Here is a 16,274-nt window from a genome sequence, read left to right on the forward strand (position 1 = left end):
GATTTGAAGGTCCATTTGCCATCGGTATTTGATAATCTTTTTATGGTTGGACTCGTCTCGGAATGGGTGTTCAGATTTCGTTAGTTTTTCCGAGATTTGAGATGTGGGCCCCACTGTCAAGTTTAAAAATGAACTTCGGAATTTTATCCGGAAAATTAGTAAATTTATATGGAATTAATTCATATAATTCCTATTGAGTATATCAAATTGTTTGTGAATAGATTTGACATTTTTGGAGACAAATTCAAAAGGAATAGTTGTGGTTGAGTAATTGATTGAATTCTTGAATATTGGTTGCAAAGAGGGGTAAGTGTCGTGGTTAACCTTGACTTGAGGGAATAGAACCCTTGAATTATTTGCTATGTAAATTTCATGTGTAACGATGTATAGGCAAGGTGACGGGTGCCTATACTTTGTCAAATTAATTGTTTGCTTAATTATTTAAATATCTTAAATCGTTTTACGACACGAATTAATCGTTATTATAATTGTTTCACTCATATTCCTTGTAAAATATTAATTCTTGAATTCCTGCAATAATTGTTACATGCTTATTTGATTTATGTGTCTTAATTGCTACTTTACATTTAGCATATTAAATATTAAACTGCCTATTTTCTCCCTGATTTCAACAATTAATTGCTACTTGTCATTGTTTATTTCATAAATGAATTATAATTATTGTATGCCTCAATGCTTATTAATTTCTCATTGAACGTGGTATTTATTAGAGTAATCTTTGTTACATTTATGAGTTGTTAAAATATATTGGGGAATCGGATTGCACGCCGCAACAGACTTATTTAAAAGTCTATATTGGGAGATCGGGTTGCACGCCGCAACAGACTTATTTAAAAGTCTATATTGGGGGATAGGATTGCACGTCGGAACAGACTTATTTAAAAGTCTATATTGGGGGATCGGGTTGTACGCCCTAACAAAATTGAATATGAATATATTGTGGGAGCGGGTTTGTAAGGACCCGGCCGGTCGTTTTCACTATTGCAATCTCGTTCCCCCATTTACTGCTCAAAATGTGAATTACAGTTGTTATTTGTCTTGCCGGGGTAATTGGTTTTGGTTCGGTGAGGTTTTCAAATGATTTGGAGCACTTAGTTCAAAGGTTTAGAATTTAAGTTGAAAAGGTTGACCGGATGTTAACATATGTATAACGACCCCAGAGAAATGTTCCTAAGGAAATTAAGGTTTGCTAAGGAATCTCATAGTTTGCGGTACTCTATTCATCCTAGGAGCCGCGAAGATGTATCAGGATTTTAGACAGCACTATTGGTGGAGGCGGATGAAGAAAGATATAGTTGGGTTTGTATCTCGGTGTTTAAATTGTCAACAGGTAAAGTACGAGCATCAGAGACCGGGCGGATTGCTACAGAGACTTGAAATTCCGGAGTGGAAGTGGGAGCGTATTACCATGGACTTTGTAGTTGGACTCCCACGGACCTTGAGAAAGTTTGAGGTTGTTAGGATGATAGTAGATCGGTTGACAAAATCTGCGCATTTTATTCCAGTCGGTACTAATTATTCTTCGGAGCGGTTGGCTAGGATTTATATTCGCGAGATTGTTCACCTACACGGTGTGCCGGTGTCCATTATTTCAGTTGAGTACAACATTTCACCATCAGACAGATGGACAGTGCGAGCGCACTATTCAGATATTCTAGGATATGCTATGCGCTTGTGTCATTGATTTTGGGGGTTCTTGGGATCAATTTCTGCCACTCGCAGAATTTGCTAACAATAATATCTACCAGTCAAGCATTCAGATGGCTCCGTATGAAGCTTTATATGGGAGACGGTGTCGGTCTTCGGTGGGTTGGTTTGATCCTTGTGAGGTTAGACTATTGGGTACTAACTTGGTTCAGGATGCTTTAGAGAAGGTCAAAGTAATTCAGGAACGGCTTCGCACGGCATATCCTAGACAGAAGAGTTATGCCGACAGGAAGGTTCGTGATGTTGTTCACATGGTTGGGGAGAAGGTTCTGCACAAGATTTCACCCATGAAGGGTGTGTTGAGGTTTGGGAAAAAGGGCAAGTTGAGCCCTCGGTATATTGGGCCTTTTGAGATACATAAGAAAATTGGGGAGGTGGTTTATGAACTTGCTTTGCCACCGAATCTATGAGGTGTTCATCCAGTGTTCCATGTATCCATGCTCCGAAAGTAAGTCGGGGATCCGTCTCATATTTTGGATTTTAGTACAGTGCAGCTGGACGGTAATTTGACTTATGATGTGGAGCCAGTGGCCATTTTAGACAGGCGGGTTCGAAAGTTGAGATCAAAGAATATAGCTTCGGTGAAGGTGCAGTGGAGAGGCTAGCCAGTCGGAGAAGCTACTTGGGAGATTGAGAAGGAGATGCGGAGAAAATATCAACATCTATTTGAGACTCCAGGTATAATTCTAAGCCCGTTCGAGGACGAACGTTTTTTTAAGACCAGGAGAATGTAACGACCAGGCCGGTCATTTTGACTATTGCAATCACGTTCCCCCATTTACTACTCAAATTGTGATATACAACCGTTATTTGGCTTGCCGGGGTAAATGGTTTGGGTTCGGTGAGGTTTTGAAATGATTTGGAGCACTTAGTTCCAAGGTTTAGAATTTAAGTTGAAAAGGTTGACCGGATGTTAACTTACGTGTAACGACCCCGGAGAAATTTTGCTAATGAAATTAAGGTTTGGTGGTGCCTTAATTGGGTTGAACAATGCACCGATGTGTAAAGGAAAATTTTGTCGGAAAAGGGTCATTTCTGCGACCACTATGCGGTCGTATAATCACTCTGCGGACCGCATAATAGTTGCAAAGTGGATCAGGAGAGGGGCAAGATTTGAGGAAAATCTGCGGTGCACTATGCGACCGTAGACTTGTTTTGCGGTGCATTATCCGACCGCAGAACAAGTATGCGGGCCGCATAATGACCGTAGACCGGGTCAGTAACGCCCAGCTGTAGAGGCCAAATTATGCGGCGGATATGGGGACCGCATAACTGCCTCGGAGCTTCTATTCTTTCTAATTTTTGACCAGACCCAATTTCGATTTATAGCCCTTGAAGTTCATTTTTGAGCCAAAATCTGATATTTTAGAGAGAGGTGAGAGAATTTTAGAGAGAGAAAGTGAAGACTTAGTCATTTATCCATCAATTCTTGTTCAAGGTTTGAAGATTTCACAAGGATCTTGCTAGGGCTTCAAATAGGTAAGAATTTCTTTCCTCAATCCTTCAATTTCGGGTTTGGAGTAAAAATGAGTGATTTATAGTATAATTCTTGGGTGTAAGAGTATTATGTATATACCAATAAGGTTGTGAAAAGATTGTTAAGTTCAAATGGGTAAGGATTGAGTTGAAAATGGTAGAAATCTTCATAAGCTTTAATTGAAGATTTGAGGGTCGAGTTGGTGTCGGATTTTGGTAAAATTTCTAGGGTTGGACTCGTAGTTGGAGGAGCGTTCATATTATGTAATTTTTGTCGGGTTCTGATACGTGGGTCCCACGGACAATTTTCGAGTTAATTTCAGATTTTATTGGAAAAACTAGTATCTCCTTATGGAATTAATTACAATAATTGGTATTGACTGAATTAAATTAATTGTGGTTAGATACGAAGCTTTCGGAGACCAATTCTCTTGAAAAGGGCATAGCGGAATAAAGAATTACACGGGTTGAGGTAAGTAACAATTATAAATCTAATCCTGAAGGTAAGAAACTCCGGATTTTGGTATCATGTGATTATTTTGGAGGTGGCGCACATGCTAGGTGACGAGCCTATGGGCATGCACCGAGGGTATTGTGACTTGGTCCGTCCCGAAAAACTGTAAAGTTGAATAATTTATTGTTAGCTATATGATCTCTATGTGTTGAAGAAATTTGACTATAAATCATGTTAGAAATAATGCTTAGGCTATGTTATAGTACTGTTGAGACCTGTAGAGGTCGCGCACTTGTTGAATTATTTGCTAATTGATGTATTGTACTCAGTTATGATATTTCTTGCGTATTATACCTCAGTCTTTCTAGATATTTGTTGATATACTATGTTATCTTTGTTTGGGCTGATCTTTGTGATTCCTGAGAGCCCGAGAGACTTGAGAGGTTGAGGACTGAGTAAGGCCGAGGCCTGTCGGTGAGGTAAGGATATTATGGTACGTGAGTTGTCCGTGCAGGATATTATAGCACATGAGTTATCCGTGCAGCAAGTGAGTTGCCCATGCAGATTATGACGTTTGGATTGTAGGAGCCCCTTTGGAGTCTGTACACACCCCTAGTGAGCGCGGGTACCCATTGAGTGTGAGTGTTGTGGGCTGAGAGCCGAGTGGTTGAGCTGTTGTGATGAGCTGAGTGACTGTTGCCTGAGAGGTTGTACTTGCTTTGCATTTGTTGTTGCACTTAGTTGCTATCTGTCATTGTTGTGAAATCTCTGAAAGAATTTATATCTGGATTACTTGAAATTGAACTGTGTAAAATTGATTTGACTTAAACTGCCGGATTTGAAAGCATGTCTATTCTTTACTGGAACTACTGAAAATGAACGATGACTTTGTAGCTCATCATTATCTTCAGTTACTTAGTTATTATTGTTACTTGTTGAGTTGGTTGTACTCATACTACACCCTGCACTTCGTGTGCAGATCCAGGTGTTCCTGAACATAGCGAGTGTTGATCATTTCGTGCAGTTGATTTTAAGGAGATTTTGAGGTAGCTGCCGTGTTCCGCAGACCTTGTCTCTCCTTCTTTATCCCCTTGTTTACTGTATTTGGTCTCAGACTATTATAGACCGTATTTTTCAGACTTATACTCATATTAGATGCTCATGTACTCAGTGACACCAGGTTTTGGGAGAGTTGTAACGGAAATTGCTAGATCTTTGGTATTGTATTAAACGTTACCGTTTTAAATTTAAAGGAAATCGTGGGTTATTGGTGTTGTCGGCTTGCCTAGTATTGAGATAGGCGCCATCATGACATGTTAGGATTTTGGGTCATGACAGGGTTGCATGCTGTAACGGAAATTGATTGAAATAATAATTGGTTATGACTGCTGAGTTGGCTTCAACTATTAAAATAAGCTAACTAATTTATTTCTATTATTGTGGTTATTACTATTATTGCGTACAAGTTAATGTAAGTGACCTGCCTTACATCTTCACTACTTCGTCGAGGTTAGGCTCGTCATTTACCAGTACATGGGGTCGGTTGTACTGATACTACACTCTGCACTTCTTGTGTAGATTTTGGAGATGGTCCCAGCAGCGTACCGTAGACTTGCTCAGATTTCAGCTACTCAGAGGAGACTTAGGTATAACTGCACATTGTCCGCAGTTCTGAAGTCCCTGTCTACCTTATTTTAGCTATGTGTTTTCCTTTCAGAAAGCTTTATTTTATTCAGACCTTTATTTGTATTATTTTAGAAACTCATGCACTTGTGACACCAATTCTGGGAAGGTATTTAGACATCGCTATTATTATGGATTATACACTACGTTTCAGACTTGACTTGCGCATTGGTTTCCTTGTTATTAATTAATTTAAAAATTATAATAAAATGACTAATATTATTCTAAGGCTAGCTTGCCTAGCAAGTAAAATATTAGGCGCCATCATGGTTTCGAAGGTGGGAATTTCGGGTCGTGACAATGTTATTTTATGTGTACCGAGATTTCGAGTAGGTCCGTATTATATATATGGACTTGTTTGTGTTGGCATTGTTGCTGAGAATGTCGAAGGCGACTATGTAAAACTTTATATAAAAAATAAATACTTAAAATTGATCGAGGATTTGGGAAGATGAAAGCAAGACAAATACAAATAGAGTGGTTCATACAATGGCAATTTAACTAGAGTGTGGTTGAGAACAATGACCAGACAAAAAAGCATAGACCGGACTTGAAGTTCAAGTTGTGGATTTAACTAGTCACGTTATTTTTACTTGAATTATTATGTATAAATTTGTAAATAAATATTTAAAATATATACTAGTAATAATCTTATACTAATTGTGAATCTTAAATATGAGCCATAATAAAATGAAAGAGACTTCAACTTTTGAATCTTAATTAAACTTTGAGCTTCTTATTTCTTGCAAGAGTTTTTTGTTCCCGAGTGAAAACTACTTTTATTGAATGCTAGAAAAGTGGGTTGGCACTTGGCCCAGCTCTTCAAGACTGACAAGCAATCCATTTTTGCAATTGTGAGAATGTGTGATTACTAGAATTTATAAGTCAATCAATTTTCAATACGCTCAACATTAACCTTATATTTTGTCCGAGTTTTTCTTTCTTTCTTTTGTCCTTTTTCTTTCTTCAATTGTATCTTTTAAAACTCTAATTAAGGCTACTGTTTATAATACACGCCTCAATATGTATTTATTAAAATACATATGAACTATGTTTTCATACTTTGAGTTTTACCAAAAAACACGTGCCTTGATAGTAATGAGAGGCTAACTAAAATTCAAACTAACGCTACAATTAATGTAACGACCCGATCGGTAGTTTTGCTTTCTAAATCTCTAATCCCCGAATTAAGACTTCACGTATGTACTTTTACTGTTTTATGACTCGCAGGGATGGTTAGTTTGTATTCTGAAGAGTTCTAGTTGAATTCAGAACAATTAGTTACTTAATAGTGGCCTAAGATGGCCAACTTTCACTTGAATTAACATTTTGAGTAAATGACCTGAGAACCGGGATTTGATGGTTCCAATAGGTTTGTATATTGATTTTGGACTTTGGCGTGTATTCGGATCGAGTTTCGTTTGATCCGGGAGTGTTTCAGCGCTTAATGTTGAAATTGGCGCATTAAAGATTTTCAAGCTCTTTAAATTTGATTTGAAGTAGACTTTCATGTAATCGAGTTCTGTTTGGGATTAAGAGCCTGTAAATAGGTCTATATAGTGATTTATGACATGTACAAAATTTGGAGTCATTCTGGAATTTCTAAGTATGATTCGACGTGTTCGGAGTTAGTTAAAGAAGTTTGAAGTTCATAAGTTGATCAATTTGGTTTTGGGATGTGATTCTTTGTTTCAATGTTGTTTTATGTGGATCGAGATTTCGAGCAGGTCCGTATTATATGTATGGACTTGTTTGTGTTGGCATTGTTGCTGAGAATATGGAAGGCGACTCTATATAACTTTATATAGAAAATGAATACTTAAAATTGGCCGAGGAGTTGGGAAGATGAAAGCAAGACAAATTGGTTATGAATTCGGTATGTTTCTTTTATCATCGGCAGTGTACGAAGGTTTTAGAATGAGGTTTTGTCTGATATGAGGTTTATTACCAGCACTTGTTGATTTGAGTCGATACTGTGATTTGAAATCATTGCTTCAAGCATTCGAGCGATGCGGTATTTGAATTTGAGTATTTGAGTTATGGTTACGGCTTTTGGTACAGCTTGTTCAGACTTATACGGTATGTAGATGTGAACTTCTAATCTTATAAGAAATTTCGGATGTCGGAAATTTGATTCGAAGGCTTGTGGGCTAGGTTGAATTGAGGAATTTCAGTTATGCTATGCTATCGGACCTGTATGGGTTAGGGTGACGTGGGATCACCCCCGGGTATGTGCATGGGAAAGTGACACAGTGATTTGATGGCTTTTGGAACAACTCTGGGCACGTTCGAGGACGAACGTATGTTTAAGTGGGGGAGGATGTAATGATCCGGTCATTCGTTCTGAGAGTTATAGCCCCGTTTCCCCCATCTATCCTTATTTATGTGTTGTTCAGCTGTGTTGAGTTGTATCGGGTTAGTTGGTTCGGGTCCGAAAGAAACTCGGAGTGAAATAAGACACTTAGTCTCATAATTGAGAAATTTAAGTTAGAAAAGTGGACGGGATATGGATCTATGTGTAAACGACCTCGGAATTTAATTTTGATGATTCCAATAGCTCCGTATGATATTTTAGGACTTGTTGGTATATTTGGTTAAGGTCCCGCGGGGCTCGGGATGATTTCGGATGGTTAATGAGAAGTTTGGAAGTTGAAAATTTCATAAGATTAAAGTTTCAAGTGAGTTCGCATAAGACCTAAATTCCATTTAGCATAACTATCATTATACGAAGTGTTATATGGTTTATTACCTATCAAATGAAAGATCTTTGAGTCTAGTTTCTAACGCTTCAAACCGTTCATCATTTGGACATTCCTACAAGAAGTTATGACCAAATTACCAAAGGCTGGCGGAGGAGCCTGCGGATACGAAGCATCCGAGACCGCGTCCGAAAGAGAGGCTGGCAGTGAAGTGCTGCCATAGCGTCCAGGTCCGCATCCGACCTTCAAAGAGGAGTGAAGTGGGGATGCGAAGCATCTAGGGCCGCATCCGAAACCCATAAATCTGGGCCTATAAATACAAGGTCGGGGAAGGGGGATATTTTGAGTATTTGGGGGTTAGGGTTCTTGAGGTGAAAGGATGATTTTGAGCTCAAATCAAGTCCAATCAACCAAGGTAAGCTGTTAATGATATTTTAGGTTGATTATTACTCAATATACATGATTTCTAACATCATTCTTACATCCAAATACAAGATTTCATCATCAAATCCTCAAGAACACAAAAATCACCAAAGTTGTGATTTTTCAAGATTGATCTACTAGAGGTAATTTCAATGCTTCAAACTCGTTTATTATGAGTAGTTAGAAGTATTTGAAGCATTTGTTACAAGTTTTAATGGTTGAAAGATTGGATTATAAAACTCTAGTTCATGGCATGAATAGTACTTTTGAGAAAATAAGAGAGAAGGTGAATGGTAATCTTGGTGATGAAATTTATGAATACAATGAAACTATGGAATGGGTTACTAATGTTGGTCCCAATGGATGTTGATATTGTAGATTGAAGTTGCTTAGTATAGTAGATCGTTGTATTATCATTAAGGGGTGAATTTCAGTTTCGGATCGTTGGCATTGAATTGAGGAGACAAGAAGGCATTCAGAGGTGGATACGCACGGAGTGGAAATTTCCTGAGTATTGATTAGCTTGCTCTACGTTGGGTTCATCTTGTTGAGGTAAGTAACGATTGTAAATCTAGTCCTGAGGGTATGAAACCCTGGATTTTATATCATTCTATTATTTTGAAGTGACGCACATGCTAGGTGACGGGCGTGTGGGCGTGTACTGTTGGGGATTTGCGACTTGGTCCGTCCCGTGGCAACTATAAAGTTGCATACTTTGTTGAAACCATTTGATACTTATATGTTTTAGAAAGAATTTGTGTAAATTGGGCTGAATGCCATGTTTGGGCCATGCGCCTATGTTGTTTGGCCCCTTAGGGGCTATTTCTTACCATCCTCTCATTGGTTTCGATTGCAAAATCTATGCTCGGTCATGTTTATGCTTGTTTGCCGCATAAATCAGTTTTATGACTCTATTTTTATGCATATAAATGTTTTGGGCTGAATGCCCTATTTTACTGAAATGCCCGAGTGGCTTGAAATACTTGTGACTGAGTGAGGCCGAGAGCCTGATTTGTGAGGATGAGTGTGGATCGGGGCTGCCCGCCTGCAGCATACTTGTGACTGAGTGAGGCCGAGGGCTTGATTTGTGAGGATGAGTGTGGATCGGGGATGCCCGCCTGCAGCATACTTTATTATTATCGCACGTGAGTTATCCGTGCAGATTATAGCGCTTGGGATGAAGGATCCCCTCTGGAGTCTGTACACACCGCCAGTGAGCGCAGGTACCTACTGAGTGCGAGTGCCGAGTGCTGAGTGACTGGGAGGCAAGAGTGATTGTGAGGTATGCCCGAGTGGCAAGAGTGATTGTGAGGTATGCCCGAGTGGCAAGAGTGATTGTGAGGTATGCCCGAGTGGCACGAGTGACTGTGAGGTCTGCCCGAGTGGCACGAGTGACTGTGAGATCTGCCCGAGCGGCTGTTTATGATTTAATCATTTTTACTCACATTTGCTAAGCCTTTGTTTGAAAAACTGTTGGAAAAATATCTTTAGATGATTTTTACTAGAACCGGGTTTAAACGAGACGATTTGATTCAAACACTGATTTTTAAGCATGTTGTACTTTATTGAGATTTCATGATATGCGCGTTATATGCTTTATTGCTCGTCACTACTGCTCAGTCTTTATTTATTGTTGTTACTTACTGAGTTGGCATACTCACGTTACTCCCTGCACCTTGTGTGCAGATTCAGGTGTAGCTGGACACGGTAGCGGTTATTGAGTGTTCTGGTTGCAGGTTTTCTCGGAGATAGTAAGATAGCTGTTTGGCGATCGCAACCCCTGATCTTCTCCGTCTTATCTTCCTTTAGTTTTATTTAGCTATTTTCCAGGCTGAGTTAGCCTTGATATTGTTAGATAGATTGTAGTATATGCTCATGACTAGTGACATCCCGATGTCGGGCTTTTCTTTTCCGCACTTCTGTTTTTCTTTGATTTGAACTCTTTAAATGGAGGTTTTCTGTTAAATAACCTTGAAATTATTTTCAAAATAAAAATATCGGTTTGTTTTGGAAATAGGTCGGCTTGCCTAGAGGTTTTTACCTTGAAATTATCTTTGAAATGAATATATCGGTTTGTTTTGGAAATGAGTCGGCTTGCCTAGTTCCACGATAGGCGCCATCACGACAGGGTTAGTTTTGGGTCGTGACAGATTGGTATCAGAGCCTAGGTTACATAGGTCTCACGAGTCATGAGCGGGTTTAGTAGAGTCTTTCGGATCGGTACGGAGACGTCTATACTTATCTTCAAGAGGATGCAGAACCCTTAGGAAAATTTCACTTTCTTGTATTCTATCGTGCGAAATTGATTCATCTTGAGACATAACTCTTTGAATTCCTTCCACGCATCTCGTATACGCACATGAGCGCTTGATATCAGTTGTGCATCGCCAGCCCGTGATTCTATGAATGAGGTTTGAGGTGTGTATTATGTGTTTTGGTGATGGGCTAGTCTGGAGGACTTGAGGCCAGGTTTAAACCGTAGTTTTGGCTCATTGATATCGGAGTCGGAATCCAATTCCAAAAATTTTTATAGCTCCGTTATGTAATTTATGACTTGTGTGTAAAATATGAGGTCATTCGGAGTTGATTTGATAGGTTCCGACATTGAACGTAGAAGTTGAAAACTCTTAGTTTCATTAAGCTTGAATTGGGGTATGATTCATGGTTTTAGCATTGGTTGATGTGATTTAGAGGTTCGACTAAGTTCGTATGATGCTTTAGGACTTGTTGGTATATTTGGTTGAGGTCCCGAGGGCCTCGGGTGAGTTTCAGATAGTTAACGGATCAGAATTTTGACTTAAAAAGCTGCTGCAATTTTTCCTCTTCTGTTGGGCATTCTGGACTGTCATCGAGCCCAGACCTCGAGCCCAGACCTCGAGCCCAGGCCTCGAGCCCAGGCATCGAACCCAGGCATCAAGCCAGAGTTGACGAGGCTCAGGCTCGAGCTTAGGTATCGAAGCCATGATCGAAGGCCCATCTCGAGGGCCATGAACGAAGGCAAAGCTCGAGGGATAGGATCGAGACCCAAGATCGAGGGTCGCAACCTTAGACTCAACTCGATGCCATGATCGAGGCCATGACCGAGGTTCAGGCTCGAGCTGGTTGATCGAAGTCCAGTACGAGGGCCAGGATCGAAGGTCCAGTTCGATTCCATGATCGAGAGCAAGGCTCGAGGGACAGGATCGAGAGCAAGGCTCGAGGGACAGGATCGAGAGCAAGGCTCGAGGGTCGCTATCGAAGGACCATGCTCGAGCCTGAGATCGAAGACAAACCTCGACGGCCTGATCGAAGGCACAAGCCCGATGCCGCGATCGAGGCCCAGTTCGAGGCCCAGTTCCGAACGGCTGGGCAGTTATAAAAACTGAGGACTTTCGTCCCATTTGCTATTTTTGGCGAACTTGAGCTTGAGCAGAGGCGATTTTTGGCAGATTTTCAAGGGAGAAACATTGGGGTAAGTGATTCTAACTTGGATTTGGCTTATGAACATAAATATATCATTGTTTTCACGATTTAATTAGTGTTTTGAGATTGAAATTTGAAAAAGTTTAGAAATCTCATAGAAACAAAATTTTGAGATTTCGGTATCGATTCGGAGTCGAATTTGAGTGAAACTGGTATGGTTGGACTCGTAATTGAATGGGTTATCGTATTTCATAACTTTCGCCGGATTCCGAGATGTGAGCTCCGCGGGTAAATTTTTAATTAATTTCGGATCTTTTCTTTAAAATGTAGTATTTTCTTATAGAATTGATTCCTGTAATATTTAGTGATTGTATCGAATTATTTTGGCTAGATTCGAGCCAGACGGAGTTGGATAATCGTGGAAAAGGCAAAATAGTGGATTGAATTGGAGCAAGACGGGGTAAGTCTCTTGTCTAATCTTGTGAGGGGGAAATTACCTCATAGGTGATTAAGATTAAATAATTATTGCTAATTGTGGGGGCTATGTACGCACGAGGTGACGAGAGTCCGTGCGTAGCTACTATTAATGCTAAAGTCCGGGTAGTTTTGGACTCAAAGCATGTATTACTTGTGTAAATTGTATTCTTTGATTAATTAATATTAATTGATATCTATATGAATATATATTGTGAATTGTTAGATAAAGATATTAAAGGATGGAAATCTCACAGGCTTGATTGTCTGTTTTAATCAATTAATTGTCAAAAGAAATTGTTCTCCTCCCAAATTTATCTTATAACAAATATACTGTACTTCCGGAGGCACATAAGAAAATGTCCTCCTTTCTTGTGGAGCGGGCCGAACGCCTCGGCAGGATAGATGCATCTATGGAGCGCGCCGCACGTCCCTCGGCACTGTACACGACACTCTGGATCGGGCCGTACGTCCTCGACAGAAATCGTGCTTAATAATAATAATAATAATTACACGATGCTTTAATAATTTATTTCAGCTTGTAAAGCTAATTAGTAAATTGGAGAATCTTTGGAATCTAATGAATTATTATTCTTGCTTGTTAAGGAATTAATTGTTACTCCTGTAAATGAGATTTAATTGATGAATTGGAATTTATCGGAATTAAAGGAATTTAATTAATATATTGAAAATTGATACATTTGAAGGAATTTGATTATTTCCGCTGATTAAATAAATTCTGTAAATCACATTGATTTAAATATCCTAGTTTTATTTCAATTGTTATTGACCTATAGTGAGTGTCAAAGTCGGCCATCTCGTCTCTACCACTTTGAGATTAGGCTTGATACTTACTGGGTACACGTTGTTTACGTACTCATACTACACTTGTTGTACTTTTTGTGCAGGATCTGAGATAGGTACTAGTGGAGGACCTATCATTACATACCCACGTCATCCAAAGGCATAGTGGTGGGTTGCCTTTTTGAGCCGTTCTGCAGCTACCCGTGTCTCTTCTGATATTTATATTCTGTCTATTTTATTTCAGACAGTATTTGGAGTTTTGTATAATCTACTAGATGCTCATTCACTTGTGACACCGGGTCTTGGCACACACATTGGTAGAAGTTGGTATTTTATTATTTTCTTGGAATAAAAGTTTAATCAATGTATGCTTAATTTATTAGTTGGCTTACCTAGCTGTAGTGTTGGGCGCCATCACGACCTACAGGTGAAATTGGGTCGTGACACTTATGTACTCGCAACTCGGGCAAGTTCCTACAATAGTCATATCATCACCTAGTATCGCGAAACAAGTTCTAAAAACTCACGATCCCGCCTTTGCTAATAGGGCACAACTTACATCCACAAACATCATATTTTACAACAATAAAGACATTGCATTTAGCCAATATGGTGACTACTGGAGACAAATACTTAAAATTTGCATTGTAGAACTTCTTAGTACAAAGATGGTCAAGTCATTTAGAGCAATTCGACAAGATGAGCTTTCAAGCCTGATTTCATCAATTCATTCAATGAAGGGATCTCCAGTCAACTTGACAGAAAAAACATTTTGGTTTACTAACTCTATCACTTGTAGAGCAGCCTTCGGAAATATGTTCAAAGATCGAGATGAGTTTATGAAATTGATGAAGGAAGTAAACAAATAAGTAGAAGGATTTGATGTGGCTGATTTGTTCCCTTCTTGGAAGTTACTTAAAAAAATGACCAGTGTGAGATCTAGATTGGTGAATGCACATCAGAAGGTTGATGAAATTATGGAGGATATCTTAAACAAGCATATTGAAAATAAATCTGCAGGGAACAAGGGAAATGGTGAGTTTGGAGGTGAAGATTTGGTTGATGTTTTCCTAAGAATTAAAGAGAACGCCGAACTACAATTTCCAATCACAAATGACCATATTAAAGCAGTGGTTTTTGTAAGTTTCCTCCCATCTCATAATCTCTGTTCCTTTCCATTTACTCTTTCTTAGTAGTCCTTACTAAGAGTCATTCCTAATAATATAATAATGTTTGATCTCTTCTAATTCTTACTAATAATTCCTAACAACACAAGATAGTTGCAGTAAATTACTTGTCTGAGGGAAAAATATAAAGTTGTATAGGCCGCGACCCACTAATTCTTACATACTCAAAGTTGGAAGTTTATATAGCTCTAGACCCCTTTAAGATTTCTCTTTAATATTTTAGTACCCAATTTTTATTGAGTTGTGTTTTATTGACTTTATTTTATTTGTTTGTTGATTGTAGGACATCTTTATTGCTGGAAGTGAAACTTCATCTACTACAATTATTTGGGCATTGTCGGAAATGATGAAGAACCCAAATATTATGGCTAAGGCTCAAAGTGAAGTGAGACAAGTCTTTAAGGGAAAAAGTAATGATGAAGAAGATCTTGAAAAGTTGACATATCTAGACTTAGTGATTAAGGAGACATTAAGGCTTCATACTCCATTTCCTCTTCTGCCCAGGGAATGTAGGGAGCAAACAGATATTGATGGATACACCATACCTCTTAGGACTAGAGTGCTAGTCAATGCATGGGCACTTGCGAGAGATCCAGAAAGTTGGAATGATCCTGAATGTTTTATACCAGAGAGATTTGAGAATTCTCTTATTGACTATATGGGAAATTTCTTTGAGTTTATTCCATTTGGTGCAGGAAGAAGGGCTTGTCCGGGAATGCAATTTGGTTTAGCTAATGTTCGACATGCATTGGCGCAGTTACTCCACCATTTTGAATGGGAACTCCCATATGGAACTAATCCAAAAGATTTGGATATGACTGAATCACATGGATTAAGTGCAGCGAAACAACAAGATTTATATTTAGTTCCAATAAATCATAGAAACGATGAAGAACTTTGATGTTTTGCTTGAAATGGTGAAATGTCGTTAGCTCGGCCTACACAATTGTATTCTTCATCTTCTTCTCGCTTGGTTTATGTATGTGTATTCATTTGGATCATTGAAGAATGCCAAGAAAATGCCCGAAGAATAAGATCATCCATAGTTGATTACATGGTTTTGCTTCAATCCGGTCGAACCAAATAAATAATTTGTTCCCCAATGTATTGTAAGACATGTTGAGAGCTTTGGTTTTATTTTCTCAAAGACATGTTTATGCTCTACAACCCAGTTCTAGTTAAAAATATTAAATGATATCCCTTTACCAAAATAAATATCTAAAATAGATTTAAAACTAATTGAAGAATTAAGAAGTAAATAGTAATCTAATTGTCATGACCTAAAGTCCTTACCCGTCGCGATGACGCTTAACACACCGGCTAGGCAAATCAAAACATGATAACGAAGGCAACAAAATAACAAAATTTATAGAAATAGCATAAGTGTGAGTTCTAAATACAATAAAACTGCTAATACAAAGTAAATCCCCAGAAACTGGTAAGTACGGAGTCACGAGCTTCTACAATGGAATACAAGTCTGAAACTGAACAATCAATATACTGTCTGGACTATAACAAAATTATGAAAGGAAAGGACAAGTCAAACTGCGACCAAGGATGCAGCTCTACCCCGCCTTTAGTAGATAGTCCAACAAGCAAGCCTACGGCTGATAACTGGTCCCCACACCTGGACCTGCACAATTAAATGCAGAGTGTAGTACGAGTACAACCAATCCAATGTACTCAATAAATATCGTAAATAAATACAGCAAGGTAAGAGATGCACGAATTATTAATGATACTAGTTATCACATGTGTAGTTTCATCTTTTGACCCGGTACAAAACAATATTTGAATCAAGTCATAAAGTTCACTAAGAAAACATATGTGTGTGTATGTGTACAGATTCTCAAATACCTTGCTTAGTCAATATCTTGACATATAGAGATGATATGCAGTTAAATCAGATAAATGATCAAAGAAATTACAAGTAAAGATGAAATG

The 16,274-nt window shown here is 38.7% G+C and overlaps 1 protein-coding gene across 1 annotated transcript; it reads left to right on the forward strand.

The window, feature by feature from the left end:
* Window positions 1-13,718: 13,718 nt before the first annotated feature.
* On the forward strand, window positions 13,719-15,425 carry LOC142176650 (premnaspirodiene oxygenase-like). The gene is made up of 2 exons (XM_075244738.1): window positions 13,719-14,282; window positions 14,614-15,425. The coding sequence occupies exons 1-2, from the start codon at window positions 14,067-14,069 to the stop codon at window positions 15,229-15,231; spliced, it is 834 nt and encodes a 277-aa protein (XP_075100839.1). The 5' UTR covers window positions 13,719-14,066; the 3' UTR covers window positions 15,232-15,425.
* Window positions 15,426-16,274: the final 849 nt, after the last annotated feature.

The sequence above is a fragment of the Nicotiana tabacum genome, chromosome 22 (genome assembly GCF_000715075.1).
Source record: "Nicotiana tabacum cultivar K326 chromosome 22, ASM71507v2, whole genome shotgun sequence".
Lineage (NCBI taxonomy): Eukaryota > Viridiplantae > Streptophyta > Magnoliopsida > Solanales > Solanaceae > Nicotiana > Nicotiana tabacum.

What these genes read in the sequence shown, in the direction of transcription:
- LOC142176650 (XM_075244738.1), top strand. Translation starts at nt 14,067, where the DNA reads ATGACCAGTGTGAGATCTAGATTGGTGAATGCACATCAGAAGGTTGAT. An exon ending in ATATTAAAGCAGTGGTTTTT is followed by an intron (nt 14,283 to 14,613) that starts GTAAGTTTCCTC and finishes TGTTGATTGTAG; the next exon opens with GACATCTTTATTGCTGGAAG.